The 27,460-nt window shown below is 40.0% G+C and overlaps 2 protein-coding genes across 9 annotated transcripts; one reads left to right on the top strand and one right to left on the bottom strand.

Moving 5' to 3' along the window:
* Nucleotides 1–326: 326 nt before the first annotated feature.
* On the bottom strand, nt 327–5,562 carry RMI1 (RecQ mediated genome instability 1). Its single transcript, XM_033085498.1, has 2 exons — nt 5,476–5,562; nt 327–3,140 (listed from the first exon to the last, which is right to left on the bottom strand). The coding sequence occupies exon 2, from the start codon at nt 3,110–3,112 to the stop codon at nt 1,232–1,234; it is 1,881 nt and encodes a 626-aa protein (XP_032941389.1). The 5' UTR covers nt 3,113–3,140; nt 5,476–5,562; the 3' UTR covers nt 327–1,231.
* Nucleotides 5,563–5,660: 98 nt separating this feature from the next.
* Nucleotides 5,661–26,392, top strand: HNRNPK (heterogeneous nuclear ribonucleoprotein K). Of its 8 annotated transcripts, none has more exons than XM_033085504.2 (16): nt 5,661–5,749; nt 8,160–8,238; nt 8,343–8,422; nt 9,234–9,343; nt 10,486–10,542; nt 12,043–12,086; nt 12,970–13,042; nt 13,539–13,652; nt 14,596–14,724; nt 15,194–15,501; nt 15,854–15,908; nt 20,518–20,568; nt 24,320–24,341; nt 24,421–24,503; nt 24,952–25,121; nt 25,936–26,392. In XM_033085504.2, the coding sequence occupies exons 3-16, from the start codon at nt 8,374–8,376 to the stop codon at nt 25,964–25,966; spliced, it is 1,296 nt and encodes a 431-aa protein (XP_032941395.1). In that variant the 5' UTR covers nt 5,661–5,749; nt 8,160–8,238; nt 8,343–8,373; the 3' UTR covers nt 25,967–26,392. The 8 variants fall into 8 exon arrangements, with proteins under 8 accessions (XP_032941395.1, XP_032941390.1, XP_032941398.1 ...); XM_033085499.2 differs by having other exon boundaries at nt 5,662–5,749; nt 25,875–26,392; XM_033085507.2 differs by having other exon boundaries at nt 5,663–5,749; nt 9,246–9,343.
* The last annotated feature ends 1,068 nt before the right edge of the window (nt 26,393–27,460 follow it).

The raw sequence follows: 27,460 nt of genomic DNA, 5'->3' as shown, positions 1-27,460 counted from the left end.
ACATTGTTCAGAGAAAGAAAAGGTTTTGAAAAAGACACAGACAGATCAATTTACATCTTCTGGCCACCAATTTTGCATTCTTTGCAAACACGCCCAACACTGGGCAGACTGCTTCTGTCACTGGTTCCCTTACTCCTGCTAGAATATTAATTCTTTTAAATTGACAGGGAAACAACCCAACTCAAACCAATCAAACAAAGGAAAAAACAAATAAACAAAACCCAAAACAAAAACAAACAAAACAAAAACAAAAAACAGGTGAAAGGAAAAGAATGGAAAGAAGAAAAAAGAAAAACAAAAAATCAAATAATTTCTCATACTCTATACTCTATAAACAAAATATATATTTTTCTTTCGTAGTGACTAAGCAGCATCTACCAAAATTTAAATGAAAACTTTAATATATTATTTTAGAAACAGAAATTTTTAAAAAAATCAATCAAGACAAACATTATAAATATGTGCAGCACAAGTACTTGACTACTCTGTAAAAAGCTTAGTCAAGTAACCATAAGAAGTAACGAATGAGTTTGCCTTCAGTTTCAAAACTACTACCAATGATTAATATTAACATAACAAAAATAATAGAAGCCCCATATGTTATAATAATCTTCTGCTAATAAACACTTTAAAATACCTGACTTTCTTTTAAATTACTTGTAAAAATATTTTCTCTCCTTTTGTGATAGGATTGGATTTTTTTCCTCACACCTGAATATTTAGAAGATAATCTTTCATTTCTCTATACTTTAGGTTCTTGCACAGTGAATATAGATGTGAGTCTTCAGATTGGCATAGTCAGAATGGACTGTATTTGAACAATAATTTACTTAAACTTATTCAACTGATTTTCTCCAAGAAAAAAACTGAGTCCCCTTTCTTTTAAAAAATCAAGTAAATACCTAAAAAAGTAAAATAACAAGATGGTTTGTTCACTGTTATATACTTCCTGACAAATTCTGCTACTCAGGATTACCACTCTAGAACACACAGGATTTTGCAGAATGAAAAAAATCAAGACAGAAACAGATGAAATCTTATTCCAGTACTGTCACCACAAGAAACAAACTGCCCAGTTTTGCACCAACAAGTAATATCCTTGACTCACTTTTACATTAAAATTCCTGATAAAAGACACACAATTTAACTTTAACTTTCAAGAGTTCTTCAAGGGAAATCTGACTATCTGACTTACACATTTCCTAACACACAGTCTGCAAGTTTGCACGTGTTATTTATTCAAACGTTTCTTCAACTGTTCTAGATGCCCAGCATCAACATCCTGGAGAATTATTACAGTAGCTTTAGACTGAAATGGATTGAACTCAATAGTCATCAAACAACAGAGATCTATCAGCTGCTTTTGACATTTCTCTAAACCATCCTTAAGTTTTAGACGTGAAGCTGGATCCTTTTTCAGCTTATTAATTTCAGGCACTGAAAAGCCAATCAAACTTGTTAGAATATCATCAGCAAAATCTACTTCAAGATAAGCAGAACCATCAGAAATTTTTGCCTTTATACCCCAGGACCCACTGCTTTTTGTGAGGTTTCCAGTGAGAGTGACAATAAAACATTTAACTTTCAGAATTGTAACAGTTTCTGGTTTTTTTGCAAGAAGAGAAATATATGTGAAAGGTGGAGAATCTAAATCTAAATGTGCCTCTACTGCCTTGCAAGGAAAGATCTGTGAATCACGTTTCTGCTGACCTCCTTCTGCATCCATTTTTAAGGAAAATACAGGATCATCATTTAATACCCTGCTGTCAGAAATGTGTTGGTGTTTACATCTGTTCTCATCTAGGTCTGTAAAACTCTGCCCTTCCTCAGGAGGATTTTCCAAAGAAAAATCTGATGAACTGCACGTCTGATGTAAGCCCCCGTGCTGCAAAAAGTCACTCATGCTATTTCCATCTTCCTCAAATACTGTTCGTCCCATGTTCTTTTCTTTGCTGATTGCTTCCCTGGGCTTATCTCTTTCATTCACATTGTCTTCTTCACCAGTGCCATTTAAAGATGAATTGCAAGAGCTTCTAGATATATGTGGAAATCTGCCAGTAATTAAACCTATGTTTCTGTTTACGCCCGCTGGTGGCATTTCTTCCATTTCTCTTTGCATCTCTTCTTCCAGAAGAAAGTCATCTTCTAAAGGAAAGTCATTTAAAAAGTCATCAGCATATTCTATGGGAGGTGAAACTTGTTCATCTGAGTGAGGCAAAGGACTTCCAGATTTTTGTTGCAAAACATTACCATTGTGTGCTGTCAGTGAATCTGAGGCTGTATTAAAATTGTTGCTTCTGCTACAGTATCCACTTTCTAAAGATCTTCTGTTGTTTAAAGTAAATTCATTGTTTTCATCAAGGCTGGCTAAAAGCTCTTCATCTGAAGGCTCAAGAGTCTGTTCTAATTCATCCACAGGCCTTGAAAATATCTGTTCATGTCCAGCTTGTCCAATAGAATTAGGGTTTTCAGTTTCTCCAATCAATCTAGCAAGGACTCTTTCCTGACAATAATCCTCAAGAAGAGTATCAACTTCACCCCCCAACAGTTTGACATTTTCTGCTTTAAGCAGAAGAACTCCAAGACGATATGCAATATTGCCCTGTACAGTGATTTTTGTTCCAGGAGGAAGATTACTGCAGAGAACAGGCACTGGCTGATACTCCATGCCCTGAATTTGATGTATGCCATCCGTTAGTTGTAGCATCAACATTCGAGTAGGTTTTGCTTCCCAGGGCTTCTGGAATGCCTGAGTACTGGCTGTTACTTCTTCATTTACAGTGCTTTTCCCTCTTAGCTTCTGCAACTGTGAATATGCTGACTGGCTAACATCCACCAGTGAATCAATCTGTATGGAGTAGTAGCCTGATAACTCTCCCTTGGGAGTATCTAAGATGCAGTTAGGCAAAATGGGATATTCCAAGTCTCTCAGATCAGTAAGAAGCCACTGCTCAAATACCTGCTTGTTAATCTCAGCTTGACTTAAATTACTACCACTATTTTCTTCCTGGATCCAATTAATACATGCTTCCAGCCATGTAAAAGGAACTTTAACGTGCCATGTGGATGAAAGCCAAGTTTCCACTCTTGCTGCAATGTTAGATGTAGACATTTTCTTTCACCTTAAGAGACTGAATTCCCTAAAATGGAATTTAAAAAGACATATTTAATCTTCTGACAAAAACTGAAATTATTACAAGTTTCACGCTCATATAATATAAAAAAAATAATTTAAAAACACTTATACAGACAATAAAATTCACAGGAATTTCAAACATTTAACATTTCAATCAGCATAAAAGGTATGTGCAAAATATAACAGAAGTACAGAGAGTTACACAAACAATCACACTTTTTTTCTGTTGATTTAGTAAGAAATATATCTTAGACCCTTTTCTTACAGATTGAATGGACAAAAAAAAACAAATCAAAAGAGCAGTATGTTTTAAAATATATTTCCTCTTTTATTTTATGATTTTCTATTAACACAAATGTTTTTCTTAGAAATTGACCTGAGATTTTACGCTCCCACTTCACCAGCACTGTTATGACCAGAAGTAAGAGGACATACAGAACCAAGCTGTGGTCTATCAAGATGTATCAGAGGGATGACTTTCAGTCTATGCCTGAAAGCTCTGTACCCAACAACAGAAAGCTGGCTTCAAACATTGTTATCTAGAGACTCAGTGCAGGACTTGACTGTAATAGCACCAAGTCTCGGCAGCTATCATTTCAAGGACATCAGGGCCTAATAAACTCTAACTTCTTGTTAGTTTAGGAAGTAGCTCTGCACAAATAGAGTAGAACAGAAGTATTTCAGTCAAAAGGGACATTGAATGATCATTTAGTCCAACCACCTGACCAATTCAGGGCTGACCAAAAGCAGAAGCACATTACTAAGGATATTGTCCAGATACATCTTAAATACGAACACGTTTAGGGCATCAGCCACCTCTACAGGAAGCCTGTTTCAGTGTCTGATCATGTTTTTAGAATTAGAATCATTCAGGTTGGAAAAGACTTCCAAAATCATTGAGTCCCACCTTTGACTGAACATGACCACGTCAACTAGATCATGGCACCAAGTGCCACGTCCAACCACTTTTTGAACAATTGCAAGGATAGTGACTCCATTATCTCCCTGGGAAGCTGAAACATCTTTTCTGTGAAAAATTGCTGATGTCCAACCTGAACCTCCCTTGGTACACTTTAAGGTCAGTCCCAGAGACTGACCACCACTTTGCATCAATTTCCTTTCAAGTAGATGTGGAGAGCAACATCTCCCCTGAGCTTCCTTTTCTCCAGCCCTGCTCCCTCAACGACTCCTAACAACATTTACTTTCTCTAGGCCTTTCACAAGCATTGTTGTCCTTGGTAAAGAAATTCCTGTTGTCAAATCTGAACCTCCCCTAATAGTTTTGAACCAATCCCACTTTTTCTGTCGCTGGGTGCCAGGAACAGACCATCACTCCCTCTCCAGGTGCCCTCCTCAGGCAGCTCTACAGAGCAATGAGGTCACCCCTGAGCCTCCTTCTCTCCAAACCAGACAAACCCGGAGCCCTCAGTCGCTCCTCACAGGATGTGCCTTCCAGCCCTTCCACCAGCTCTGTTGTTCTGCTCTGGACCATTCCCACCCTTGTCAGCCTGTGGGGCCCAGCACTGCCCACAGGACTCGGGGTGAGGCTGCACCATGGCTGAATCCAGCAGGATGATCCCAGTCACAGCTGGTGATGCTGTGTCTGATGCATGCCAGGATGGGGTTTGCCCTCCTGGCTGCCCGGGCACACACTGCTGATCACCCTGAGCTGCTGCCAACCAGCACCCCCAGATCCCTTCTGTAGGGCTGCTCTACAAACACTCCTCTCCCTGTTTATACTTGTGCCCAGGTTTATTGCATCCCAGGGGCAGAATCTGTATTTGTTCTTGTTAAATTTCATGCCACTGATAATTGCCCAGTGCTCCAACATATCCAGATCTCTCCGCAAAGCTCTCTTCGTCGAGAGTCAGCTGCCCTTCCCAGTCTGGTATCGCTGGCACACCTGCTAATGGTGCATTCAACTTCTGCATCCACGTCACTACTCCAAACATTGAAAAGATATATTTGGTTGCCTTACTGTGCATGGATCATGTTCAATCACTTAGAAAGGGCGACCGAACAGCTCAGTCTCTACAGAACACAACGAAAACAAAACCACAGTAAGAATATTTAAGAAACACCAGGTGTGGGTTTTGCTGGGTTTCTCGGATTTTTTTGCCATTATAGCGTTCAGAAAGCACAAAAGTAACACACTGCCTCCAACTCTTCCAAGAAGATCCACCACTCGAAAGATATCGCGTAGTTACTTAATCTAAGTAAAGCGCCAGCTTTCAAGAAGCGAAAGGGAGGAAGGGAAGCAGAGGTGGGATGGAGAAGGATCTGGCTGAGGACAGCCCGCACCTCGCAGCCCCTCGGAGGGGCCGAGAGTTCCAACTCACCGGGGCGATAGAGCGATCCCCGGGTCCCGCCGGCCTGAGGCGTGGGGCAGCTCTCGAGCCCGCGCTCTGCAAAACCGCCGCGCGCACCCACCAGCCAATGGGAGGCGCGTGTCGAATCATCGCGAGAGTCTCGCCACAGCCGGCGCCGGGCTGCACGCACAAGGCGGGGTTTTAGCGGCCGCCATTTTCTCTACTGCTGGCCGCAGCAGCTCACGCTTGGCTGGGTCACCCCCTCTCTGCCCGCGCCGCTTCCAGCGCGGCTCCCGCACCCCAGGTAGGAAAGGCTAGCCGACCGCGGCACGGATCTAACGGCGTTACCCTTTCCCCGGGCCCGTCTCGTCCCTTCCCTCACGGAGGGCGGTGCGGGTTGCGGCGCCGCCTCCTTGTGCTGACGGGCAGCGGCCTCACCCAAAGAGGCGGCAGCGGCGCCGCGCGGGGGGCGGTGGCGGGGCCAATCGCGGGTGGCGTTGGTGGATGTGTGCGTCGGAGGCCGGGGCTGCTCCCCTTTCTCTCCCGTACGCGGCGGGGCCGGCGGCGGGCGCAGGTACGCACAGCCCGCGGCGCCGTGCGGCCGGGGCCGGCGAGGAGGGGAGGGGGGCGGAAGAAGGGCACAGGCCGGTCCAGGCCTCGCCTAGGCTGGTAGAACCGCCACTGTACTCCGCTCGGCGACGGTGCGTGACACAGCGGCGCGAGCGGGCCTGTGTCTCCTGTCGTGGGGCCTCAGCCGCCGAGGGCTGCCGCGCCGTGGCCTTAGGGCTTTTGTGGGATCCTGAGGGGTTGGGGGTAGGATGGGAAAAGCTTTGCGTGCAGGACACTGGTGTGTTCCCGCCTCGGGTATTGCTGAGGGCCCTCGGATGGCCACTGTCCCCGTTGCCCCGCGGGGACAGCGCGGGTTCCGCAACGCCAGCAGATGCTCTCCAAGGGCGGGGGCGCGGCGGCCGCCTCCGCCGTCCCGCGTCCGCCCGTGGTAACTATGCCCGGGGCGGGCTGCGGTTGAGGGTTATGGCGGGCGGAGAGCGGGCGCTCTGGGCCGCGGCCTGCGCGGAAGCAGCCGCAGAGGCCGCATGGGGGGCGGACGCTCCGCATCGTGGCCGCTCCGCTTTCGGAGGCGGGCGGAGTGCCCCTGGCGCCAGAGCTGACCCGCTCCGCCCGCTGCGCTGGGTCATGAGCCTGCGGGCACCTCCTTTGTGTCTGGCCGGGCAGAGCCTGGTAACGCTCCCCGCGGCCGCGTGGTGGTGGCGGGGCTCTTCCGCTCGCGGCTCCGCCTCGCAGCGGGCAGGCGCCATTTCGGAGGGCGCCATTTCTTTGCTCCGCGGGGGTTCTGCAGCGCCGCCGCTCTCCCCCCTGTCCCCGCCGCTCTGGGCGGGCGGCTGGAGACGCAGGGATGGAGAAAGAGAGACGCAGGCGAGAAGTGCTGCTGCGCCCTCGAGGCGCTCTGCCCTTACCAGCTTTTAGGTCTGTGGTAGCTGGTCCCACCTCTCGTGCCCGCTTTAGCCCTTCGGTGTTCACAAGGAACCTGACTCTATTAGTAGTGTGAATGTCCTCGATTTACCTAGCTGAGCGAGGTTACTGCGAACACACGACGTATGGGAAGGTTTGTCTAGGGCAGACTAAGCCGTGAACTGTAACTGTAACTTATAACAGTTTGCTCCACGCTGCCGTGAAATTCTTGGGATAGTTGGAAATAGATTAAGCGGTGTCTAAAAGGGCTATTACATATTGTCCATGTCTTCCTTACTGCCCATCCGGGTAATAGCGCAATTTTGGCAATTGTCTGCCTGCGATTCCGCTATTACTAAACTTGTGCATGCCCGTCATCCCGCTTCAAGTGCTTGGAAATACTGGCGTGTGTTGGGAAGGCATACCATGCTTTTAGCCCCTGAAAGCAGGGCAGCAACTACTTAGCTGTTTGAGAGTACGTTTAATAAGTTAGAATCAGCTTCTTCCCCCGATTATTAATCTGTTGGGGCAGTGGAAGTTAATGCGGTGCAAGGGGAAATGTGTGCTTGTTTGACTGTGTTTGTAAATTACATTTTTAATGATAGTAAGTTACAAAATTGTTTTTTATTTAAATTTCCCGCTAATGCGACTTAGTAAAAGCAGCTCAAAATCTATTTCAGAAAATTGTACTAAGTATAGCTACTTTTGGAGGTTTTGGGAGTGTGTGCATGCAGTGTGTTGTATGTAACTAAGGAGGGTGGTATTTTTAAAAGAAGGTTATTTTAGTGTAGTGGGAGGTGGTAATTTTTATTTTATTCATCAGTTATAGTTGAGAGGACTGCACGCTTAAATGTGTACTAGTACATTGGTAGAGAATTTGTGGAACAAATGCTGACAAGTACCCCAGCAGGACTTGTTACTTAATTAAGTATAAATAGTGTTGACCTAAATAGCAGGACCAGATTCTGGTGTAGTGCCCTATGTATTAGATAATGTTGAGATTGTGTGGTTAGTTACAGCTATTATCTACCCAAAAACTGTAATTCAGACATTAGGAGTTTATGTAAGTCTACAGTTTTATCTTCTATCAGATTTATCTTCTCCTAGTCGTGTGTTCAGCATGGCTATGCTTTTTATTTTATACAGAAAGCAATAGCTTAGGTCAAACCTTTGTTTTCTGGCTGTAGTGAGAACCAGACTCCTAATGTGGGGAGACTCACAACTGATGTATGCTGTTTTCATAGGCTCTTGAAGCAATAGGCTGTTGGATTTTGATCCCGCCCAGAATACTTGAGTTTTTGTCAGCAAGAATATATAATAACGGTAAGTTCTAGCAGCAGGAGTTTATTTTTGTTATTTTTTTCACTTTAGTGTGAGGTACAGCTTGTCTTTTGACAAAAAAATGTACTGTCTTTATTTTTCAACAGGTTTTGCTTGTCCTCGTAAGAAAAAAAGGCAATGGAGACTGAACAACAGGAGGAGACCTTTACCAACACAGAGACAAATGGTAAATTTTTTAAAGCACTATTCTTTTTTAGAAAGAACCTCTTAAAAATTTTAGTATTTGAAAGAATTTTGTAGTGATTTAACTTTACCATATGTTTGTATCAGCAATAATTTTGTGTTCTGCATTAAGTATCTTCAGTTTTAGTTAATGTGTCATTGCACATGCTTTTGAAGCATAAACACTTAATCTTTCTGTTGGCATTTTTTAGACACAAGAACTGAAAGTTACTGTGAAATACTGAAAAATATTTCATAGCTGCATGGAGAATGTAAATATATATGAATGCTATAATTCATAACTGTTAATTGCATTTTGTTCATTGCAATACATGCAGGAATACAAATATATGAAATATTGCTAAAGAACTTAATGGAAAATTTCTTGGGAATAATTACTAGGGAAGTTTGTGCATCTGAAGTGCTACTTAACTATTATTTCACCAGTATTTCAGTGTTGGACAAAATAAATTTGGGCTTTATGCCTGAAAGGTTTTCCCCACTTGTAAATTACAAATAAATACTTAGTGGGTGATGCTGCACTTCTTTACACAAAGTGTCATGAATTTCTTGCTGCCTGTGTGCAACATTCTCATTTAAGCCATAGTTCATAGATTTTTAAATGCATTTTCAGCTGTAAATCAGTAAGAAAGCTGTTGAAGACTTGTTTCTGTGCTGTGGATTCTCAGACGTGTGTGATGAGTTTTGTGCTAATAGGAAAGAATGTATTAATAGTATAGAGCATAAATTTGGAACATGTTCCACTTTATTATGACTTAGAAAGTTAAATAAATGTTTATGTTTCCCCCCTATGGACCTCTCTACAGGCAAACGTCCGGCAGAAGATATGGAGGAAGAGCAGGCCTTCAAAAGATCTCGGAACACCGATGAGATGGTTGAATTGCGCATCTTGCTTCAGAGCAAGGTATGCTGTATTTTTTACTGTTTTGTGTGTAGCACGGTCAAGATACTGGTGACAAAGTGTTGTGTATGCTAAGAAGTAGAGCAGTAAAGATTTTAAGATATTTGAGTGGAAAGCACAAGTCTTTGGAAGAGAAGGTATTTAGAGGATTATAAATTAGTGATTTTAAATTAAATACATGAGACAAAAACTTAGAATTTTAGTAACTCTCCCAAATAGATCTACTAAGCTTGTTCAACTACATCTACAGGAAGAGGTGTGGAAGTAGTGCTTCAAGGATTGCAGTGATTTTGTTGACTAGTGTGAATAGTTAAAGTGGCACTGTGTGATTTTCCTCTTGTGTTTCCAGTTGCTACAGATGATTTATACTTTCTGAAATATCTCAGTCTTTTGTTTTGGTGTGAAAGAATGTTGCCATTAACTCTGTGTGATATTTCTGACCAATAGCCAAGTTACTTGGAGTACTGTGAAGTGTTTTGCATGCTGTTAGCATAATGTATGTGTGTAATAAAAGCAATAAGTCTCATAGAATCCTTGACAGAACTTGGTAAGAATATAATTTTGCAATTATTGTTTTTTAGTATTTGTCAGTTTGTTCCTGTTGATGTTGGTGCTTCAATGAAGTTTGTGGCTGTTAACATACATTTCAGCCTTTTTCAGTTTATGTAGCTCTGAGAAATGAGTTACTTTACAGATGTGCAAAACAATATTAGTTCTTGAAATTACCAAATGTTTGGAGCACAAAATTGAAATTTGTGAACGTGTTCCGTAAGGGGAAAAAAAAAACTGATCAAAGAATTGAGGAAATGGTTGACCTAAATTACACTAATTTCGTTGGTTTTTTTAAATAGATCTAGTCTATAAGAAGTTTGACATGGGCAGAGTTGCCTAGAAACTTCTCTTGGAATTGAAGTATTAGTGGCAAACCTGAGTTATCTTACTGTGCTGTGTTATGTGGTTATAAGAGCTTCTGGTAGTTTTTTTTAATGTGGACAAACTTTCCGTTGATTTCAGTTTGGTTTCCAAAGTCATGCTTGCTGCCACCTCTTGGGCTAGCAAAACAGACCTACTGTTTTTAGTCTTGAGTTCAAAAACTTAATCTGTGCTGCATTGTCATAACGTAACTTCTGAAAACTGTTTTCCAGAATGCTGGAGCAGTGATTGGAAAAGGTGGCAAAAATATTAAAGCACTTCGTACAGACGTGAGTATATATGAGTTTGAACTAATTTAACACTGCTTCTTTCAGAACACTACATCGAAAACTTGATTGTGTGCATTTCTAGACATGGGAGCAATTCAACTCTATAGACATCCAAGTTACAAACCATTTGTATTGATTGTCAGAGTAGATAACAGCTCTTCAATTTCTATTTCAATTAAAACCCGGCTTGATGCGGGGGAGGAGAGGTTTATATTAAATCTCTTCACTTTTTAATAGGATTCTGCTAAATTACACACTTGAAGTGAGTTACCATCCTAATTAAAAATATTGGCAAAGCTTAAACCCCTTAATAGTACCATTCCCCATATGTGTGCATCAACTATAGTACTGCTGAAACCCTTGCAGGTGGCTGGCTTAATCCAGTGATGTAGGAATTCTTTCACTTCCTTGAAAAGAAAAAAATGAAGTCATCCATCTGTTCCTTAATAGCTTGCACATTAAGCACAAAAGCATTAATATTAAGGTTTATTGCTTTAAATATGAGTATAAAACACTGAAGAAACATTCTATTCTGTTACTTGGAAACATTTTTAAATGGTCATGACTTAATGCCTGTTCATATTTTACCGGGGATTGACACTGGTGATTAGACACATGCTCAACATTAATGTTGTGTATTTATAAAACTTGGCAACGCTTCTTAAATTCCATTTGTTTACACTCCTGTACTTAACATCAGCTACAATTTCGACGGTTTTTCCAATCAAGACTCTGTTCAGCACAAGATTTGGCAATATACCAGTACTAACCAGTTCCGACAAGTTCATAAACTACTGCAGCTAGAGTTGAGATTTCAGTTGATATGGTCAGGAATCATACATATGCTCACTAACCTCGGCAGGTAGTTGTTCCTCTTGTTTTAGGGTTTTTTTTAATCGGGTTTTTTTTTTGCTTTTTTTTGTTTGTTTGTTTTTTTGAGTAAATCAGCATGTCACCCAAGTCCAGATAATTTAGATTTGTCTGGAACACGAACTTTCCCGATTTGCCCAAATTCTAGTAACTACCAGTCTCGACAGGTTTTGCGTCTGCCCTCATGAGCCAGCCTGCTACTGAGACATCATTTGCTAAAAGTAAAAAGTAGTTTAGTCAGATCAAGTGACTCATTTTAACAGTCCGTACTGTTAGGCCACAGTCGGTGTAGCAATCCGTTATTGTGTTAGTCTTCAGAACAACTTAAGCTTGTTTCATTAATTGAGAGTAATGAGTATAGTTTGTATTAAATTAAAATTTATTGCTTTTCCCCCTTTTCCCTCTCCTTGTTTTTTTGGCCATATATCTCCGTTGCCCATGTACTGGATCGACTTGCCCCTGCGTTGCCCACCATGACGTTGGCCCATCCGCCCCTGAACGCCCATGTGAAAACCCTGGTTGGCTATGCCCAAAAATGTGCTCGTTGCCAAACGGGTACCATACTTGACAACTTCCGATTGAATACCCATGCCCAATGCCAACATCCACGAACGCCAATGACCAATGCAGTACAATGCCAGTGTTTCAGTCCCAGACAGCAGTGGCCCCGAGCGGTATGTCCCAACAGTTTATGCCTCACTGCCTGAATAGAAAGAGAGAAATGTATTTTATTACCTGCCTTTGATATAATTAAATAGTATCCCCTTATAGACGGTGTATTGTTTTTTTTCAAGTTTTCTGTCTTATTTTCCCCATTAAGTCTTTTTGTCACTGAACTTTTACGTGAGTTGCCCACCCAAACAATCCACTAATTTTATTTCAATGGAAGGAGCACAGCTTCAAGTGTTGCATATTTGCTGCATTGTAAAACAAATTGGTTCAAAATAGTCTTTCGCTCTGTCTTTGTGGCCCACCTTGCTCCCCTCAACATTGCCTGTTCATAATTATTTCTGATGAAATGCTAATTCCGGTTCGCTTTCCTTCACTTCTCATTTGTTTCGTCTTTTTTTGTCTTGCATTTGTATTTGTTTTCTTGGAGGGCCCATTAGTAAACTGAGTTCCATAACCTTACTCCAGATACAACGTTCACCACTTGCATATCCTCACTTTTAATATGAGAAGGTGTGCCAGTTCTACGAATGTAATAGCGAGGGTATCCTAATTAGTGGTGGCGGGGAACATGAATATTCACTTCTACTTTTCAGTTCTGCATCAGTTTCTTGCCCACTTAATTTGAGCCCTTCCAAAAGCCCATTCTAGCTTTCTCTCTCTGCAAGACCTACCTAATCTTAAATTGCTCATGCATATATACTGGGCATAAACAAAGATGCATGTGTTGTAAACTGATCAAACAAAAGGTTTACTTTAAATGGGGAATATTTGTAAACTCCTCTTCGTAGTAAATCTTGTTAAAATTTTGTGTGTGATAACAAAAATTTACTTCTACTTTTTCTTTTCTACCTTCTCCATATTGTCTGTCGTCGTGGCTTCCAACAGCATCTTGAGTATAAGTGCAGATATAGAGACAATTGGAGAAATCTTGAAGAAGATTATCCCTACTTTAGAAGAGGTATTTATCTTTAAAGTTTCTTTTGTTTAGAATGAAAAGATTAGCTTTTGAATGAGATGGTTCTAGAGTATTTGCTACTTTTTAAATGCAGGAAATTTAAAAAGCGAAAGATGCCAAAAGCCTTTTAAAAGAAGGCTGTCACACTACATGTTGGCATTCTTTGGGTAGAGAGTAGAGTCTGTCGTTGTTTATTGAATTAACATTTTGAACACCCTTCCTGTTTTCCAAATAATAAGTGTTGCACTGTTGAATACCTTCTTAAATCTTTATAGCAAGTGGTGCATTAATAAGTAATGTAAAAAATAGGGAAATCTGGTAGTTCACGTTGAGGTGAGGTGTTTAAATTATTGTAGTTGATCAAAAGAAATACAGAACTACAGTTCGACAGTAAATTAAACTGCCCCATTGTGTTTGAAGAAAAATCTTAAAACCCCAAATATTTTGAATTCTTGTAATTAATCTTTATTGCTTCTCCCTATATGCATCTTATTTGCAGTATCAACACTACAAAGGCAGCGACTTCGACTGCGAACTTCGACTTCTTATTCACCAGAGTTTGGCAGGAGGCATTATCGGTGTCAAGGGTGCTAAAATTAAAGAACTCAGAGAGGTACCTGCTTTCTATTTTTCTGAGATTTGATTTTGTTCAGTGAGCAATGTTTTTGTTCAAAAGGGCATGTGTGTCTGGTGTGCCATAATTCCTTCTGAACATGTTGCATACGTGCTTTTGATGCTGTAAGATGGAGCTGGGAGTTGCAACTTTCTTGCAGATCCTGGTAGTGTCTGTGGCAGAGCCAGAATTTGGTTAAACATTATTTGTGGTAGAGTACTGTTTTTAAAGAAAGGATTTTTACTTCATTTTTTAAAAATTATATTCATTTCTCCTTTTAGAACAAACTGGTGCATAGTGTAGAATTATTTGTGTGGTTGGACATGCAAGCAGTTGAGAATGAAAGTATCTGCACAGTAGATGTGCTGTGAAAGGACTTCATGTTTGGTTTTAATTCTTAACTCCTGGAAGACCTTTTTTTTTTTTTAAGTGAAAGAGAAAGATTTTAAAAACCTAATAGTCTCTGTGAACTGAAAATACGCGGTTGAGCTTCTTGGTGTCGTGTTGAAGACAGTTTTAGGTCAGTTAGGTATAAGCCAATACTTGTTTGTATGGATTAAGGAAGGCAAGATAACTAGACATAATCCTAGCAACATTGCTGTCTTAGCATTCAAAGCATGTTTAGTTTGAAAGTCAATACAGCCTGTAAGCTCACAGTGGTCATGTGGTCCTTTTTTAATACTTAATTAAATGATGTGTTGCAGATGAGTCATAATTGAAATAGGAGAAAATTAAATTTTTTTTCATTTTCATACAAAACTTAGAACAGCAGGATCTTTAATATATGTAATCTTCAAATTTTGTGTGGTAACTCAGAAGCAAGCATGCAGATTTAAGTGGATGGGAATTTAATTGTCTTTTGAATCTATTTTTAAAACATTATAATGGTTTTATAAAGTTGTTTAAAATATTTAATAATCTTAGATATTTTTTTCTTCTACAGAACACTCAGACCACCATTAAGCTCTTTCAAGAGTGTTGTCCTCACTCAACTGACAGAGTGGTGCTTATTGGTGGCAAACCTGATAGGGTTGTTGAGTGCATCAAGATTATCTTGGATCTTATCTCTGAGGTAATGCTTTTTTTAAAAATTCTTTTTTCATTGGTATTCATGAGTGTTTTAGGCATCAGTTGGATGAAAAATGGTGTCTTTCAGTTTCTAGTTTAAATTCAGTACCTCCTACTTTCCCAAGAGCAAAGTGAAAAGGAAAGTTGTGAACCTTGGAAACTGTTGTTTAAAATTGGAGTACACATTATGAGGGAGGAAAGCCACTTCTGGTACTCCTGGGCCATTTATATTTATGCTTTGCATGTCATCAGAATGGAAAATTTGAAAAGGAAGGGAAAAAACAATGTATCTGCCACTTCTGAGCAGTTTTACTGTCATAGTTGAGTTCACAGGAAGCACATCAACATCTCCTTTCTTGGCAGCATTGTGAAATCAAGCACATGTTCCAAATGCATAATTGTTAGTTTAATTAAATATACCAGTTGTAATAGAACTATCTGATTTGGTGAATTGTTTTGTTTGTTTGTGTTAGTCTCCAATTAAAGGACGAGCCCAGCCGTATGATCCCAATTTCTATGATGAAACATATGACTATGGTGGCTTCACAATGATGTTTGATGATAGAAGGGGACGGCCAGTGGGCTTTCCAATGCGTGGAAGAGGAGGTTTTGATCGAATGCCTCCTGGTCGTGGTGGACGACCTATGCCTCCCTCGAGAAGAGACTATGATGATATGAGCCCTCGCAGAGGACCTCCTCCACCTCCCCCAGGTCGTGGTGTTAGAGGTGGCAACAGAGCTCGTAATCTTCCTCTTCCTCCTCCTCCACCTCCTCGTGGCGGGTGAGTTGTTGCATAGATGCATATATACAAAAACTCATGTTGTATACCTGAGTCATGTTCATATTTCAGTTGTTTTTTCCATGCTTCCATGTTGGTAGTGATTATGCAGGATTGAGCCTGTATTAGACAAGAGTATTCGGAAATTCACTGAAATTTAATTACCTACTGTGTGGTAGTAAGTTACCAGGACTACAGTCAATTGTTCTGGAACTTCTGTTATTCAATAGTTGGGTAGAGCAGTTTGATACTAAATTATATGTGAACCATGAATGGGAAAATTCAGATTAGAATAAAAAAACTAGCTCGTAACACACATAAGACAATTAACATGCTGCTGCCTTTTTCTTTTCAGAGATCTGATGTCCTATGATCGAAGGGGCAGACCGGGAGACCGTTACGATGGCATGGTATGAGTTTAAAATTTACTCTGTTGTGTCCCTAAGCACAGTTAGCATACTAACCTCTTATTCTGAACCACATGCACGTTCATGTGAGACACACACATGGTTCTGATAGTGAAACCAAAATGATTTCTCCATACTAGTGGTCCTCCTGTGAGTGGATATTTGAGGTACAGATGGTACTGTTCTCTTTCTTTCACCCTGTAAGCAAAAAGATTCAGAGTTTTTGACTGTGCTCAGCCCTGTAGGTTTTCTTGCACCAGCCATCATTCAGATTTTTTTGATCAGCATGGTAGCAGCAGCAGTTGGTAGATTTTTGAGACTGAGAAAGCATGTCAGAACAAAGTTCTCTGATGAGTTACACAAGGATTCTTAACACTAAAGGTTGGAAAACATGAGCATTGATACAGTAATACAGATTATGGAACAGTATCTGAGAAGAGCTCTGCTTGAGGGAAGGTGATGGCTCTTTTGAATCAATTCTTCTATATTTTCTAGTCTCTCTGCAGAAAATCCACTCTTAATTCCAAATGTTTTGGAGGTAGAACCACTGCTTAGTTGAGTCCTACATCAGTTCTTTCTGAGGGGGAAAAAATCTCATAGTGTGTGGAAGTTTAAACAACACAGTCTTCTGCATTGCATTCTGAACTGCCACGGCCCAGCAGCCATCTGCTGTTGTGAGACGAGATTCCTCTTTCCTTGGTAGAAAATCCAGGGGGTTATCGTGGTTTCAGCTGGGATAGTTACTTTCTTCTCAGTAGCTGTTTTGAATTCAGTATGAGAATAATATTGATAACATGCTGATGTTTTTGTTTTTCCTTTGTAGTGTTTATATTAAGTCAAGCACTTACTCGGTGTCTCATGCCCTGATACTGAGTAGGTACACCAAAGAAGCTGGGAGGGATTATAATCAGTTCAAATGGCCCAAACTGGCCAAAGAGATATTTCACACCATAGAACATCATACCCACTGTATCAGCTGGGGCAGTTGGCCAGAAATGGGGTCCGTAGGGGTTTGAGGATGGAGCCTGGCAGTAGTCAGCAAAGTAGTGAGCAGTTGTATCTTGTACCTTTGATTTTATTACTGTTTTTTATTGTTCTGGGGCATGGTGGTAGTGGGTTGTTTAATTTTTTTTTTTGTTTTCTTTGTTTCGCTTTTTAACTTCTCAGTTGTTCTTCCCTCAAGATGTAAGTTTTACTTTTCTCATCCCAGTTCCACTGGGAGTTGGGTGGGGGGTGTGAGCAAGCAGCTGTGCTTAGTTGCCAGGTGGTCTTAAACCACATCAGAGGTGGATCTCGATAGTAAGAATCTTCTCTTCTGGCTTTGTTTGGTACCTTCTTTAAGATGAGAGGTGACACTATTTTTTCTTCTAAATGAATGCAAAAGAAATGAAAAAGAGCTACCTAAATGGGTTTCACATGTCCTCCTTGGGAATAAGAGTTACTTGAACTACAAATTGCAAGAATGTCGTGTGCTTATTAGAAATAATAAAAGGAGAGATTTTTAGTTACAAAAAAAACTTTCCCATACTGCTCCACATGCGGAGAAACTGGAAGAATGGAGAAGAACACCTCCAAGACCCCTTACCTGTATTTACATGTTTTCAGAGCTTAGGTTTTATGTTCTTCCATTTGTAGCTTACAAAGCCTGTGCTAGAGTACATAAACTGAGCAACCTTCCCTTCTTTGGGTATTTGATTGAGCACAGTCTTACAGAGCTTGACTCTTGGGCAGTAGTATGTTCTATTTTTATTCCAGTCCAGCTAAAATAGAAAATCCATTTTGCTTTAGGTTTAGCCTGTCAGGTTGACCTTCACTTTATTGACATGTGTTTCTACATGCAAGTGGAGTAATTTTTGCTTGTTTAGTTTCTTTCATGGAGAGGGAAAAAAAAAAAACCGGCAATTTCATTTGCTTTTCATAGTGAAGCTGCTCATTACTTTGGCTCATCTGTGACCGAGTTCTATAGCCTGGTTAAAGTGAGGACTACTTCTCAACAAAGAGTATTTAATTTCTAGTTTTAGTTAATCGTGATCCTAGTGTCCTAAAATGGTGTAAGTGGGAAGGAAATCTTTGCACTGAGTGTGACGTCACAGCTTCAAGTACTATGCCAAAAGGTTAAGTCTTTTGTGCTACCCTTTTGTTTCAAATAGAAACTGTTGTGTAGCTAAAAGTTTAAACTAAACGAATATTATTGTGGTTTGTGATTCAGTGGTGGAAAAAGCTGCTCTTAGTAGAAGTGCTCTTTTCACATGGATTTTATCCTACACAGGTGTAATAAAAGGCAACAAATTATGAATATCTCAAAAATTGAATGTACAGAAACAATTTTTTTGCCAGTTCCCTTTTTCATTAAAGGCAGAGAGATTGATGAGTTGACAGCCAAACTGGATGCTGAGCTGTGGATTTTCCTTAATTCCAGAGATTTGATAGTATTGACAACGTTGTAAATGCTGAAATGAGAAACCTATTTTGATTTTAAAAGATGGGTAAATTCCTCTTGGCCATACCAAATTAATCACTTAAGATGATACTTGGCTGTTAACGTGGCTTAGAGTTCTAGTATAAATATGTATTGCTGTTTAAATGCTCATTTGACGTACAATCTGTTGTGAAGCTTTTTCTCCAAAGTACAGACCTGTTTGTCTACATATAGAAGTATGTATTTTAGTGTGTAACTACTCCAAATTAAATCCTGTGGACCACAGGGGCAGTTGGGATCCTAAAAATCCTGAGTTCTCTGTATTTTTTTAACACACTCATTCTCAGGGGCATATAAAAAATCAGTGAAGGAGGAATGTATGACAACTGTGCTATTTATTTGTGCAGATGCTGGAACGGAGTAACAAAATTTCACTTTCCTGGGTCACTCTTAAGAGCCATAAAAACTTACTACAAAATAATTTGACATCAGATAGTACTTCATGTGGGGTTATTAGATGTAAAAGTCAAGCTTTTTGCCTTGTCCAGCCCATCTGCCATCTGGTTTCTGTTCCAGTTCTGAATACTGACTAGCAAAAATTAGTCTGCAGCATAAAATGGTTATGTATGGTAAGACCCCCCGTTTCAGAAACTGTTTGCACAAATAAACATCAATTGCTGAAATTGTAATATTATAAAATAAAGTAATTCCATATATCATATGTTTTAGAAACATAATTAAGTTTCTAATATAGTAATTTCACAATTATAAACCGCACCATTTTGACTAAAATTTTTGTCCAAACCCAAAGTGCAGCTTATAATCAGGTGCGGCTTATATATGGACAAAGAACAAAAAATTGCTGTTTCAGTTTGGAGGACAGGTGTCTGCTGAGAAAGGCAGGAGCTTCTCTTTGAAATGGAGAATGTAAACTCCCTCCCTCCAAATTATTATAATTTTGAAATCAAGCGGCTTTCAGGCAAAGATATGGGAATTAGGAATAACAGTTCTTTACTAGGGAAATTAAAATAGAAATGCAGTACTACAAAGAAACAAACTCCAAACCCTGACAAAGTCAGAGTACAACCTGACACCCTGTCAGTCAGGGTGTTGGTAGCAGTCCCATTAAATGGTGACTGCATCCTCCTGCAGTGACAGATGTGATTCAGTTGAAGCAGTGGGCCTGCAGTAGAAGGTGCAGTTTCCCTCTGGAGGTCCAGTGGTGATGTGGAGAAATCCAGTTTTCCTCTGGAGTCCAGTGGAGAAAGGGGCTCCCTTAGTGTCCCAAAACCTCTATTTTTATCTTGGTAAGAAATGTTGGGCTTATCCCCCTGGCTGGAGCAACTTCCAATGGGATGAAGCAATTTTATCAGTCCCACAGTGGGACTCAATGGGCCATTAGCAGAAAATGATTCGCTGGAGGAAGGATGGGTTGTGAAAAGATAAAGAACAATGCCCTGCCTGGTTTCAATGGATGGGCCATTAGCAGAATATCTCCTGTGGAGGTAAGAATCACTGCCCCCACCCTCAACAGATAGAATAGATACCTTTTATCAGACTCTGTATTGTAATGTCCAACTTACAATCAGGCGCAGCTTATGTATGGACAAAGAATGAAAAGTTGCTGGCACCCAGAAGTGTGGCTTATACTCAGTATGGCTTATAATCGTGAAATTACTGTAGTTAGGCAGTTGTAGATTGTTAGTCTACTCACTAGATAGATGATGTATGTGGATAGTAGAAGATAAGAAGCAGTATCCTTCCAGTTTAGTCCTTCCAAGTGATTATGCAGTTGGCATAATGACTTGCAGTTACTTGTTTCAATATTACTAAATCTTTTTCTAGCAGATGGCAGAAATAAAAGATTTGATAAAGCATTTTTACATGTGAAAATGTAAACAGGTTTTCTATAAGGTAAAAAAAGACTTGTTTAAGTTTTGCCTTTCCATTAGTTTCTGAACTTCTTAGGGGAAAAATCTGCCAATACCACAGAAAGAGAAGGAACACAAGTTGTTCCAAAGTAAAATTAAATGCCAATGAGTCTTGAAAGTGGTCTAAATCACATAATTTTAAGTCTTTGTTAATAGTATAAAGGTTTCTTTGTACCACTGTGTATTGTATTTGTTTGCGACATTCTCTAGAAGTTTTATATGACCTGGATTTCATTTCTTCCTCTTACGTTGTGTCTGGAAGATGATGCAGTGTCATGTGGATGCCTGTGATGACATGCAGCCACCAGAGCTGGTGAGTGTTTACCCCTGTTTTTTGAAAACTGCTTTATGGAATGAGTTAAGTGATAAAACAAAATTATTAAGAGATCTTGAGTATAGTCCATGGCAACTTGCACCTATTAAAATTTATAAAGCCATTCTTCTGGCTCCAAATTTAGTGACAGACTTAATGGTGTATCCTTTGACGGCAGATAATGTTACTAGAAATGTAGAATTATGCAGCAGCCTGGTAAAAATAGAGGAGCTTTTCTGTGCCTCTTTTACACACTTTTTTTTTAAATTTTGATAAATGGTGACTTTCTTCATAACTGATGCAGTATAGATGCATGCATTTATGATTTATATTTTATATTACTTCCATGGTGTTGTGGGATTTTACTTCAAACAACAAATATTTAAATAGCTTCAAACTTTTATTTGTGAATAAACTGTATTTGCCTATTATTCTATTTGAAAATGTGTCATTTGATCAGATTAGTTTTGAGATTTTACACAGAATCATAAATGGTTTTGATTGGAAGTAACTTTAAAGATCATCTGGTTCCAACCTGCCTTGGGTAGCGAACCTTGAATTAGACTGGGATGCTCAGGGTTCTACTGAACCTGGCTTTGAATGCTTCCAGTAATTTGGCATCTGCAGCTTTTCTGAGCAACCTGTAACCCTCACAGTAAAGAATTTCTTTCTAATACCTAAACTAAACCAACCCTCTTACAATTTGAAGCTGTTGCCCCTTGTTCTTCATCTACGTGCCTGTAGAGAGGAGTGAAAACTCCTCTTCAACCTTCTTGTAGGCTCCCTTCTGGAGCTAGAAGGCCACAGTAAGGTCACCCTGGAGCTTTCTCTTCTCCAAGCTGAATAGTCCCAGCTCTAAGACTTTCTTACAGGAGAGACACTGCATCCCTCTAATAATCTTTGTGGTCCTCCTCCGGACTTAATCCGGTAGGTCCATGCCCTTAATGTTGGGGGCCCCAGAACTGGATGTAGTAACTCATGTTGGGGTCTTAGAGTAGTAGACTAGCTGGGCAGAGTCACATTCCTTCACCTTTTGATGCAGCATGGGACATGGTTGCCAGTCTGGGCTGCAGGTGATCATTTCTTGGTCGTGTCCTGCTTCTCGCCCACCACCACCCCAAAGTCCTTCTGGGCAGGGCTGCTCTTCATTTCTTCTTCCCCCAGCCTGTGCTGGTACCAGGCATTGCACCAGTTTAGGTGCAGCACCTTGCTCTTGTTAAATTGGATGAGATTTCCATGTTCTCACTTTTGGAGCTTGTCCAGGTTCCTCTGGATGGCATCCTGTCCTTCAGGTCTGCCAACAGTGCCACTCAGTTTGCAAACTTTGCTGCGGGCGCACCTGATCTATTTGTGTCATTGATGAAGACACTGAATAATACTGGTCCCAGTGAAGGCCAACCCCTGAGGGGTGCTGCTTAATGTCTGTTGAAACTGAGTGATTGACACTGCCCTTGGATGCAACTATCCCTATTCAATAAATAGTCTACTCATGGAATCCATCCCTCTCCACTTTGAAGGGAAGGATGTCAAGGGAAGGCTATGTCAAGGCCTTTACAGAAGTCCGGGTACATGGTACCTGTAGCCCTTCTCTTTTTCACCAATGTAGTCATTGTAGAAATTACGGAGTACATCAGGTGTTGGCAATGTCTTGAAGATGGTAAAATGCTGCAAAATTAATACTTTAGAATAATTCATGTGAAAAGTCAGTTCTTAGTTTATATATACAGCAAGTGCTATCAAATTCTATTGTTTTGTAGTCTGGAGAGGGAAATGAGATCAAGGAAAGGTATTTTCTCTAAAAGAAATGAGTCCCAGAAAGGAATCCTATGGCAAATACCCATAGCAATGTGTTTCTTTATGCAGTATGTGATGTGATACAGCTTCTCAATTAAACCTTACGCAGGGTCCTTCATTGTCTTGTGTTTTGGACTCTGCTGTGAGCTCTATTACGTTGTTTTATATGATGTATTGCTTAGTAACATGATTAGACAATAGAGGTGGCTTAGAGACAGAGGATAAGCTCAACACTTCAATCTGACTAGCTTCCATTTTGATGAAGGAAAGATGGTAAGGAATATTTTTTTGGGAAAGTTGTACATTGTAACTACTAATTGCAAGTGGTTGAACTTGACTGACTGCCAGGGACCTACCCAGCTGCTATTATGCACCTTCCTTAGTAGAGTGGGGGGGAAAAAGGAAGACAGAAAAGTCTGTGGTACACAAAAAACAGGCAGATCACTTACTAATTAACATCATAGGCAAAACAGAGTTGGCTTGGGGTAGGTTACTGCCACTTCGAGTAGCATGGTGAGAAACATAAAAACACCTTTACCCATCTCCCACTTCTTCACAGAGTCAACTTTCACTCCTTCATACCTTGCTCTTCTCCTTCCTCTGCTATAAATGGTGCAGAGGTGATAGAGAATGTCAGGTTCCAAGTCAGTTCATCACAATTGTCACTCTCCTACCTCCTTGCACTGTTTTCCTGCTCCAGTGTAGGGTCCCTACCATGGGATGATGATGCATCATCTTTGTGAACTGCTGAAATTACCTGTTCCCAGTGGACTGCAGTTCTCAACAACTGTTTCAGTGTGGGTCCCCTTCATGGGGTCCCCTTCAGGAACAGATTAATTTGGTGTTGGTTCCCTCACAGGCCACAGGTATCTGCCTGTGCAGCTTCATTCAGGGCATATGTACCTGCTCTCAGCATAGCATGCCTCAGTGGGCTAGTATAGGGATCTGCTACAGTGTGGTTTTCTCCATGGGCTGCAGGGCAGTCTCCATTCCAGTGCCTGGAGCACCTTTTCCATCTTTGCTCACTCTTGTAGTCAGTGCACACTGGGAATTTTTTATTCTTTTCTTAAATATTATCACTGAGATGTCACCAGCTTGGCTGATAATTTCAGCCTCCAGCTACCTCTCACAGACCCCAAGAGTCTCTTCAGAAGTTGAATTTGAGAGAACCATGTATATATATTCTCTGCTTCTGTAGAAAAGTATAAATATGTGGTCTTGCACACTTGAACACATTAGATAAAATGAGAACTTGATATCAAATGCAAGTTTACAAATCCTAAAAGTAAATAGGCCAGAACTGTTCGTTGCAGTGATTTGTATTTGGTATATGGTGGCTTAAAGCTAACAGAAGTAACTCATATTATGATTATTTATTCAAAGGTGCAAAAGGTTGGAGCGTAGTCAGAATCTAAGATACAGATGTGGTAGGATGATTTGCTGGGCAGACTTCTTGCCCCAGAACCATAGACTGGAGTCTCTCTTGAGCTTTATTGGTAGTATTTTAAGGCTCTATTCTGATTTTGTAATTCCAATATTTAGTACAGAGGTCACAAGTAGATGAGCATCAACAGCTGTCTACAAGAGGCTGAGATAGTGAGATTGCCTTGGTAAACTGCCTTGGCTGAATCCTTTGTCATTTTATGCATTATTCTTAGAGGTTTTGATAGGGCAGGATAAGAACCACAGAATAACTGGAGTTGGATGGGATCCACAAAAATCATCCCATCCAATTGTGGTCCTGCCCAAGATGGCCTCTGATCCAAATGGTTAATAAGATCTCTCTCACCCACCCCTTTTGTTTCTGGTCTTCGTCACACTTGTTGTTTTTATATCAGGTTGAGAGTTGTGATGTTTGATAAATGGGCTCAAAGTTAACAATATAATGCTTAAGAGAAAAATGTATTAATGAAGCATGGCTGTTCATGTTAATGTTTTTTTTCCCTTTTTCTTACAGTTCGAGGGTGGCTCCGGTTATGGTAAGTGTTCATGTAGAACCTTTGCATGTAGTTCATTATGTAGTTAGTATAAAGGGCTTGATACATGCACTTAAATCAGATTATTCTTATGCAGGGGGGCGTGGTTCATATGGAGATCTTGGTGGACCCATCATCACAACACAAGTAACGATTCCCAAAGATGTAAGTAAAGTTGATTTGCTTTCAACTCATGCTTTCTCTTAAAAAAGTCACAGCCATTTCTCAGACTGTTAAAGTAAATCAGAAGTTACAAGTGTTTGATAAGTACTTCTAATACAAAACATGTTTTTCTAAATGACCAACAGTATATGGTTTGACTGTTTGGTTTGTGTCTTCGGGGACACATGAAACAATTTTACTTGTGGCTAATACTCAGTAATAGAAATGGTCCTTGTAACTCATGTTTTGCAAATGAGACCTGGTTCTCCCAGTTTTATTTCACCTATGTTTATACAATTAATACTGCAGGGGATATTTTTAGGCTATAAAGAAATAAGCTCTCATTGCAGCACTTGAAACTTAATTTGTGGAAACTACTCAAATGCTGTTACAATTTTCTAACTTTTTGAAAGACAGATCAGGAAATGAATGTTTTTGCTTTCTTCCCTAGTTGGCAGGATCTATTATTGGAAAGGGAGGCCAGAGAATCAAACAAATACGTCATGAGTCAGGAGCTTCGATCAAAATTGATGAACCACTAGAAGGCTCAGAAGATCGGATAATAACTATTACAGGAACACAGGACCAGATACAAAATGCACAGTATTTGCTGCAGAACAGGCAAGTTAAAGTTTAATATTGTCCCTACTGTCAAATTAATATGTATATTATGAAACTGCTCTCCTCTGTGAATCAGTTTTTTTAAGAAGGCAGGTTTTAAGTAACTATTTGAACCTAACTTCTCTAGTAGTTCTGCCTTGATTCTCTTCTGTTCGCCATTCTAATTAAAATGAAGACACCCTCAAAACTAATCTTGCTGGAAGACATCTTAACCAAGCTGTCCTCTCATTTCTCTGGTGAAAACTGCTGCAAAAAAACTACTTGTAATAAATTACATAGAGCCTGTAGAAAATATAGAAGATTTCAGTGAATGTTGGCCTAGTTCTGTGTGGAAGACTAGTGATTTTGTTGTTTTTAGATAACTAAATTGACAACAAATCACAGTCTGCCATATGGCACAGACCATGCCTCTACAGGACAAGTTGAAATCGATTTGGGGTTGTTATGCAGCATTTCACACCTTGCTGACAGTACTTTGCCTTTTTTGCCAAATACTAACAACTACAGATAGCATTTGCTGTATTAACATTCTGGCTGCTAATAGCAGATTTTAATGTCTTAACTGGAATGTTTGGCTTTAGATTACTAATACTTAACTATGCCTGAAATACACTAATATAATTGTTAGGCATTGACATTTTAAAATTACATACTTTTAAATGTGTTAGTAATTTGTAATTTAATATGCTTAATGTTGATGCAAGATGTATGGTCCATCATTCTAATACATGCTTTTTTCTTTTTCTTTTATAGTGTGAAGCAGTATGCAGATGTTGAAGGATTCTAATGCAAGATTATTTTTTCTTTTTTATAGTGTGAAGCAGTATTCTGGAAAGTTTTTCTAAGACTAGTGAAGAACTGAAGGAGTCCTGCACCCTTTTTTTTTTTTTTTAATCTGCTTCTGTTTTAAAAGCCAACATTCCTCTGCTTCATAGGTGTTCTGCATTTGAGGTGTAGTGGAATCTTTGCTGTACACCAGATGTAATGTTTTAAATTCCTTACAAATACATGGGGGGGAAGGGCGCACGAGACTAACATTGAAATTTTTAAGCAGCAGAGAGAGTGAATTCTATTTTTGTTCATTGTTGGTGGTAAATTGTACTGTTTTTATGTAACTGTTGTGAACACCCTGCTTTTATGTACACTGTACTTTGAAAGGGGGAGAATATGGTAGGCCACATGTCCCTGGCATTTGTTGAGAGCAGCGTGCAGAATGTAATGCATTTTTGTAAGAAACATTTTAGGATTTTTAAATAAATTTAGTGAACTTATTCTTGGTGGTCATTTTTCTTTAGGTCTATATAAGGTCATAACTAAAATGGATTATACCTAGTTTGGTTTTTTGTTTGTTTGTTTTCCCCATATGAACCTAAAGTTGCTGTTAAGCTTGCTCTTCAGTTTCCTTGATATATAGATGGAGTTATGTGGGATTTTTTGACAAATTAAAGAGATCGTGTGAAAACAATGGCTGCTTTGCTGTTTGCGGGGGGCGGGGGGGAAGGTGAAAATACGCAAATGTTGTGTAAAACTTGACATTTTTGCAAGTGTTTGGCCCTCTTTGCAATACATATATATATTGGTGACAAGATATAAATAAAATATTTTAAAACTCTGTGATGTCACTGAGTAAACAGTGGTAAAATATACCTGATTTTAGACAGCTTGCTTTAATGCAGAGTTGCTGTACCATTACTGACTGAATTATACCCTTCTCCTGAGCTTTTGTATGTATGAGGTAGGAATTGCGAATTGGCAAGTTGACAATATTACTATGTAACTTGTTTTTCCTTGTATGCAAATTTCAACTTGTTTCCCAGATGTATGTTGACTTCCATAAGAATTATTTGTGAGAAATTTTAAAAATTATAAAGCCTCTGGATATCTCATGTAATACCTTGGCATTTGTATTTATAGTTAAAAGTTTTAATTTCACTTCCTGAATAAAAACAGATTAAAAAGTGTAAAGGTGTGTGGCACATACAGATATGATGGGTCCAGACTAAGTGAGGATTCTTTTGTTGGGATTTTTGGTTGCTTGGGTGGTTGGTTTGTTGTGTCCCCTCCCCGCCATGATTTGTGGAACATAGTGAACTCGTAGAAAGAAATGCCATCACCCTTCCTAGTGCGTGGGAAGTCAGGTGGCTTTGTACAATGGGTGCCTAAATTAGAGAAGTCTGCAGTCGAGACTAAGGGTTTGGGGAAAACGCAAGTGAACTAAAACGGGTGTTGAATATTTCAGTGCTTCCAACTTGAGTATGTATGCAGAAGGGATTGTGGATGGTCTTTTCGTTTGGTTCTTTTCTGTTTTGATTGGGGAAAAGAGCTCATCAACTCGACGC

Source organism: Catharus ustulatus, chromosome Z (genome assembly GCF_009819885.2).
Source record: "Catharus ustulatus isolate bCatUst1 chromosome Z, bCatUst1.pri.v2, whole genome shotgun sequence".
Classification (NCBI taxonomy): Eukaryota; Metazoa; Chordata; class Aves; order Passeriformes; family Turdidae; genus Catharus; species Catharus ustulatus.
Note: the sequence above shows the minus strand (reverse complement) of the source record. Positions and strands in the feature narration are given on the sequence as shown.